Here is a 6,619-nt window from a genome sequence, read left to right as displayed (position 1 = left end):
GATTATACTTTGCAATTTTTCTGCAGAAGTGGTTGCCATTGCTTTCTCCTAAGCAGTATCTTTACAAGTCGGGTGAACAAAGCCATTGTCAATACTCTTCAGAGATTGTCAGCCTGTCGTCAGCGGTCGCATAACCAGGCCTTCTGCTAAGCACCAGTTGCTCATACGACCTTCCACTGCCCGCTCGTCTGCATCACGTGACATTGATCGCGGGGCTAAGCAGCTGTGACACATTACCTTAGGGTGACATGCAGGCAAGCGGCGGGACGGAACACCTTACATTTCCTCTGGTAGAGACGTACCTTCAACCCGCCACACGCTGCGTACATTACATTGTATCAGGCACCTGTGGTTACATGTAATTACAGCTCACCATATTGACCTAGGGTTGGCAAATTTTATAGAGAAACACCAGCGGTATCATTTGATTCACTTTTAATTATTCACAACACGCAATAAGCAGTCTGGTCGATTCAATCCCTTTCTCAATTTTCCTTCTGAATATCTTCAGTAAAGTAAATGATTAGGGAGCAGCTGGAAAATAAAATTTCCAAAATCATTGCAAACCCTTTACATCGGTTTGGCAGTCAGTGTTCTAAAAATATACAGATAAGTGGCGTGGACCTCATTGACAACCCGTCAGATAATTATCCGACAGTTAATTGCCAATACCTTTTTCATCATCTCTTGTTTTCAAAAATATCCGACACACCACCTGTAATAATAGAGCGAGTTTGCGTATTTTTAATATCGCCTGCAACTGAAGGGACGAGAGGAGATTTCTTTATCTAAAAATATATTGGCGATATACACAGCACGAAACGAAATGCTAATCTGGCTAACAAGTTGAAATTAATTTGACACAGGGAAAAGTTGGCAACTTGTGATTGGTGTCAATGTGCCATTCTGTTTGAACTGATTTGCATAAATAGAGAACACGCAGTGCCAGCTCGTCACAGGATTTATAAGCGAGCTGAAAAGTTGAGACGCCACTTAACCGCCGCACCTTGTGTGAGCTTCACTCAATTAATTACAATGTCTTGCTGGGTCCGTGTGGTCAGTACGCTGGTATTCACTGCAATTTGTGAGTATTTTCTATTGACATTATATTGAATCTCGAATACAATTCAATGTTATTCTTCTCGCACTTCTGGTATTACTAGAATATTAATCTCGGTACATTGTTTCTTCCCTCTGAATGTTTCCAGATATCAACGCGGAAGTCTCAGTGAATCAACCACCTTCGAAATCCACATCTCCGGGGCAGAACGTCCAAATACCCTGCACCATGTCTGGAACCTCTTTAGGTAGTAACGTTGTTTCCTGGTACCAGCAGATTCCCGGAAAAGTTCCTCGGTATCTGTTCTGGTATAGATCGGGGAGCAGCATTAACAGAGGCTCTGGAGTCCCGAACCGTTTCGGCGGCTCAGTATCCGGCAACACGGCAACATTGACAATATCGAGCGTCCAGTCGGAGGATGCGGCAGACTATTACTGTGCTGTGCGGATAAATTATGTTACCACCTTCGGCAAAGGAACGAGGCTGGCCATTGGCAGTAAGTAAAATATCAAATCAATGCGCTTATCCTTTTGGTACTTACGTGAACAATAATTAGAACTGTGTCGCCTAAGGGAGGCTTCGAAACAAATGGTGGCTGTTTTCAAATATCCAATCACGAGTAACGGTCCTTTGATAATTTAATTGAACTCGCGCGGCCGAACCGCCAAATGCCGCTCTGTTGTTTCTTTAGTTTGAGCTGGCTTTGTAGAATCCGAAATGTTAATTGCCAAACCAGGTAAAGAATTATTTCTATCGTTAGTATGCAAGTATAATCCTGATCTCCAGAATTTTGATTGCATTAGTTGGTTGATGCAACTTTGCTGATGACACCATTTTGGGCTGGTGCCCGTCAGAACCCCAAATTATCTGCTAGCTACTGATCACTGGTCACTGAAGGGTTCTTTAAAAATCACAAACTTGCATAGACGAAGAAAGATAGATGATGAAGGCGATTGGTTCCAATGCAATAAGCTATAATCTTTCTGAAATTGCCCGCAGCATCTGGTTATCTCCGACACACTGAAAATATGATTTTTTTTAATCATTCGCACCCTTGCTCAAGTTGTTCGTGTGTCTCCTTACATTTTTCGAAAAAATAACAAAACTGGTATCGTATTTGCCATCAGAGACATGGATAATGTTGAACACGGCAGTTAATGCAAATTCTTGAGGAGCCCAGAGAAACAGAATAAAAAAAAACAACGGAAAAATTAGTCCATCACATATAGGGAAAGTCATTGAGATATCACTGAAAAGACTAACTGCTAGATTAATCATTGTCCTATTTTATTTTTTTTTATCGCCAGATTTGTGCCGTTAAATGTTTATATTAAACCGCCAAGGGATTTTAGAACCAACCTTCAGTGTTTTGCTGTATAGAACTAAATTTGAATCTGAATGAAATATGAAACGAACTTGCACCATTTAAGACGTGAACGAGCTTCGAAGAGTGGCACGCAGATATTAGAATGGAACTTCTCAATCTTTATTGTTTTTGGTATGCTGGCCTTTATAAATCAGAGCATTGAGTATAGGAGTTGGGATGTAATGTTAAAATTGTACAAGGCATTGGAGAGGCCAAATTTGGAGTATTGTGTACAGTTCTGTTCACCTAATTATAGGAAAGATGTCAACAAAATAGAGAGAGTACAGAGGAGATTTACTAGAATGTTACCTTGATTTCAGTACCTATGTTACAGAGAAAGGTTGAACAAGTAAGGTCTTTATTCTTTGGAGCGTAGCAGGTTGAGCGAGGACTTGACAGAGGTATTTAAAATTATGAGGGGGACAGATAGAGCTGACGTGGATAGGCTTTTTCCATTGAGAGTAGGATAGATGCAAACAAAAGGTCATGAGTTGCGAGTTAATGGGCAAAAGTTTAGGGGTAACACGATGAGGATCTTCTTTCCTCAAGAGTGGCAGCTGTGTGGACGCAGGTTGCATTTTGTCATTTAAAAAAAACGATAGGTATATGGACAGGTAAGGAATGGGCGTTTATAGGCTGAGTGCAGGTAGGTGGGACAAGGTGAGAGTAAGCATTCGGCACGGACTTGGCCTGTTTACGTGCTGTAATTGTTATATGGTTATTAGCAGACGCCTTTTAGTATTTTATGTTTTCAACTGTTCGTATTATTTCTCCATTACTTTTGTAGTCAATATGTGCAAACGTGGCGGACAGACTTTTCTGCCAATTCTGATTCTGAAACTTGGCAATTTAAAATCGTGATGCAATTGATTTCCATGTGGAAATCAATTTCCAAGAGGACCACCGAATCGTAGGGTTTAAAGACATGCGTGGCTGATTGACCCGGAGAGCTATGTTGGCGAGTATCATGGCGTTGCGCTTTGGTTTTTGATAGAGTCAAACATGCCCAACAGGTCAAAGGGTAGAGGGCCGACTGAGAGTGATCCTTATGCCATCCACGTTCGGGGGTTCATCTCAGGGATAACAACCCTGGCAGGTGAAAGTTTGTTATGGAAATAGAAATGAAACCTGTGTGCGACTCCTTCTGTAGACAGAGATTGAGGATCTTTATTACTGCCATGAACGACAGCGGCATAACGGGAAGTAAATCAGTGGAATTAATCCATCATTAAAGTTGTCATTACCCTAAAAATAGAACCACAGAACAGCAAGCTTTCTTAAATTACTTAATTTACTAAAACTACTTAAATTACTTAAAAATACATTACTTAAAATTACTTTAAATTACTTAAAGATATTAAAGTAAACCACGTTGAGCCGCAGTTCTGAACCATATTAGATGAACCCAGTTGTATTCCCTGTCTTTACCACCTCGGTCGTGAACATTGTAAGAAAGTGGTTTCCTCAGTGAAGAGAGTAAGGACAAAGATCCGCTAGACTCCACAAACCAGATTTGAATGATTTACTTTAAGTGGAAAAATCATATTTTGGAAAAAAATCGTGTAACTTTCAACATATATGTTAAACTGTCCAAAAGTGATTTACTGTGCAGGCAGGCTGTAATTTTATATTGCGCAAAGCGAATTCTGTATTCTGATGGCTAAGTTGAATTAAATACAGTATTCAAGTGGTTCCCAGTCTCTGGTCTACACATCCCTCTGCTAATAGTAGGGGACCATAACATAAAAAAGGTTGAGAGCCCCGTGTACTAATCCCCGATTTTAAGCAAAACATGTATTACACTTCAGCCTCTTGTCTTGATGACTGAAGATTTGAATAAAGTGAAGGTGTCTAAGGTAGAAGTAGAAACGGTGGAAGCTTAGGTCCCAATGGAAGCCACAACTGGCAGTCAGGTATAACCTCAGATTTTTATTCAACCGGAATCCAAAGTATCCAAAGGTTGTTTACAATGAGAGTAAGTAAACATGATTTGAGAGGAATATGTACATTTCAATATCGAAGGATAAGAACAGATGTAAAATATCATTATCTTTCAGTCAGAGGGGTGACTCTATGGAACAGTTGTAGTATGAATTTCAAAACATGCCTACACTTAACAAGTTTTTTAAAAATTTAAAAATTATTTAATGAACAAATATAAAATACATGATTTTATATGAATGGGAGTAGTATAAATACATTTGATATTTGGAATTGGATTTTGTGTAAAAAGATTATGATCTTTTTTGATGTGATGATTGACGCCAAATATGTTGTTGTGTAAGTAAGTGGGGTAGGCGTAATAAGCTGCACCCTTTCGGTCTGTTTTCAAGAATATCTATGTTTTTTGTTGTCATTTCGTCCTATGAAATCATCGTTGTAAATGATGCTTTTTTTATGCTTGCACTGTCCGAAATAAATTAATTTCATTCATTCATTCATTCATTCATTCATTCATTCAATGCTGGTTAAAACCCGTGCCGAAATCATTCATTTTACGCCATTCATATTGTGCCCCAACGTCACAAAAAACAAATATCACGGGAGATTTTAGTGGTAATTTTTTCACGTCTAATTTAAGCGATAGAAATGGGAAAACGGCAAATAAATATTTGTTCATTCAGATGAAGGAATAAATGAAATACCAAATGCATTTTAAACAAAGGAGATGTTTTAACAGAAACAGTTACTCAACCTATACTAAACTGTCACTTTGTTTTAAACAGATCCCCGGAGCCCCATGGTCACCGTCCTCCGGCCTTCAGCCGAAGAAATTACGGGAAAGGGCACAGCGACACTGGTGTGTTTGGTGAGCCGTTTTAATCCGGGAGCTGTGGGCATTGAGTGGACCGTGGACAGACGTACGAAAAGCGATGGCGTTGAGACGAGCCCTGTCCTTCAGGACACGGACAACACGTTCAGTGTGAGCAGTTACCTGACTCTGCCAGCCTCAGAATGGAGCTCACACGATCGTTACTCCTGCGTGGTTAAACACGAGGCTCTCGCAAACCCGTTTGTAGCAACGATCGAGAGATCCAGCTGTATCTAAAACTATATTTCAAACTTAATAAAGATGAAAAGCTTATTTTATCCGTCTCTTCCTTCATTAAAATAGCTTTAAACATTATTCTTTTGCAGTTCAGTATCTGCGTTCAGATTCGTCATTTCAGTTTCGTCATTTTTAACTGACATTCTATTAAATGCGTATAATTCTTAATTCAAACCTCAATATTAATTAGTCTCAGTTAAAGGCATTCCCAGATGCTCATCAAGTAACCGTAATCTGAAGATTGCATCAACACACACAAATATGCTGGTGGAACACAGCTGGCCAGGCAGCATCTATGGGGAGAAGCGCTGTCGACGTTTCGTGCCGAGATCCTTCGTCAGGACTAACCGAAAGGAAAGATAGTAAGAGATTTCAAAGTAGTTGGGGGAGGGGGAAATGCGAAATGTTAGGAGAAGACCGGAGCGGGTGGGATGAAGCTAAGAGCTGGAAAGGTGATTGGCGAAAGTGATACAGAGCTGGAGAAGCGAAAGGATCATGGGACGGGAGGCCTCGGGAGAAAGAAAGGAGAGGGGAGCATCAGAGGAAGATGGAGAACAGGCAAACAACTAAATATGTCAGTGATAGGGTAAGAGGGGGAGGAGGAACATTAACGGAAGTTAGAGAAGTCAATGATCATGCCATCACGTTTGAGGCTACCCAGCCGGTATATAAGGTGTTGTTCCTCCAACCTGAGTTTGGATTCATTTTGACAATAGAGGAGGCCATGGATATACATATCAGAATGGGAATGGGACGTGGAAATAAAATGTATGGCCACTGGGAGATCCTGCTTTTTCTGGCGGACCGAGCGTAGGTGTTCAGCGAAACGGTCTCCCAGTCTCCGTCGGGTTTCACCAATATGTAAAAGGCCACACTTGAAGAGTGCATTCTTGGTTCTTGCCAAATTGATGATAATTTCGACCACAGCTACCCAATAACATTAACGATCCAGTCTGATATGCAACATCTTTTCATGACTTTTCTTTCGAGTTCCGAATGAAGCAGAAATATATTTTAAATCTCTCTTTAATGATATTGCCCTGACGTAAAAGAAAGAGCTATGAAAGCGCACACACGTGTGCTCACAAACACACAGTCATCTGTCATGAAGGAACACATTCAACCGAGGACGATTGATAAATAT

The 6,619-nt window shown here is 40.4% G+C and overlaps 1 protein-coding gene across 1 annotated transcript; it reads left to right on the top strand.

Moving 5' to 3' along the window:
* The first annotated feature begins 971 nt into the window (after positions 1-971).
* On the top strand, positions 972-5,548 carry LOC132401214 (immunoglobulin lambda-1 light chain-like). Its single transcript, XM_059983200.1, has 3 exons — positions 972-1,084; positions 1,209-1,556; positions 5,153-5,548. Exons 1-3 carry the CDS (start codon positions 1,036-1,038, stop codon positions 5,473-5,475), a joined length of 720 nt encoding a protein of 239 aa, XP_059839183.1. The 5' UTR covers positions 972-1,035; the 3' UTR covers positions 5,476-5,548.
* The last annotated feature ends 1,071 nt before the right edge of the window (positions 5,549-6,619 follow it).

Source organism: Hypanus sabinus, chromosome 10 (assembly GCF_030144855.1).
Source record: "Hypanus sabinus isolate sHypSab1 chromosome 10, sHypSab1.hap1, whole genome shotgun sequence".
NCBI lineage: Eukaryota > Metazoa > Chordata > Chondrichthyes > Myliobatiformes > Dasyatidae > Hypanus > Hypanus sabinus.
The sequence above is the reverse complement of the archived record's forward strand: the minus strand, read 5'-3'. Positions and strand labels throughout refer to the sequence as shown.

Bases quoted from the DNA above. Each gene is read 5' to 3' on its own strand.
- LOC132401214 (XM_059983200.1), top strand. From the start codon at position 1,036: ATGTCTTGCTGGGTCCGTGTGGTCAGTACGCTGGTATTCACTGCAATT. The intron at 1,085-1,208 runs GTGAGTATTTTC...GAATGTTTCCAG, and splicing joins GCTGGTATTCACTGCAATTT to ATATCAACGCGGAAGTCTCA. The intron at 1,557-5,152 runs GTAAGTAAAATA...TGTTTTAAACAG, and splicing joins AACGAGGCTGGCCATTGGCA to ATCCCCGGAGCCCCATGGTC.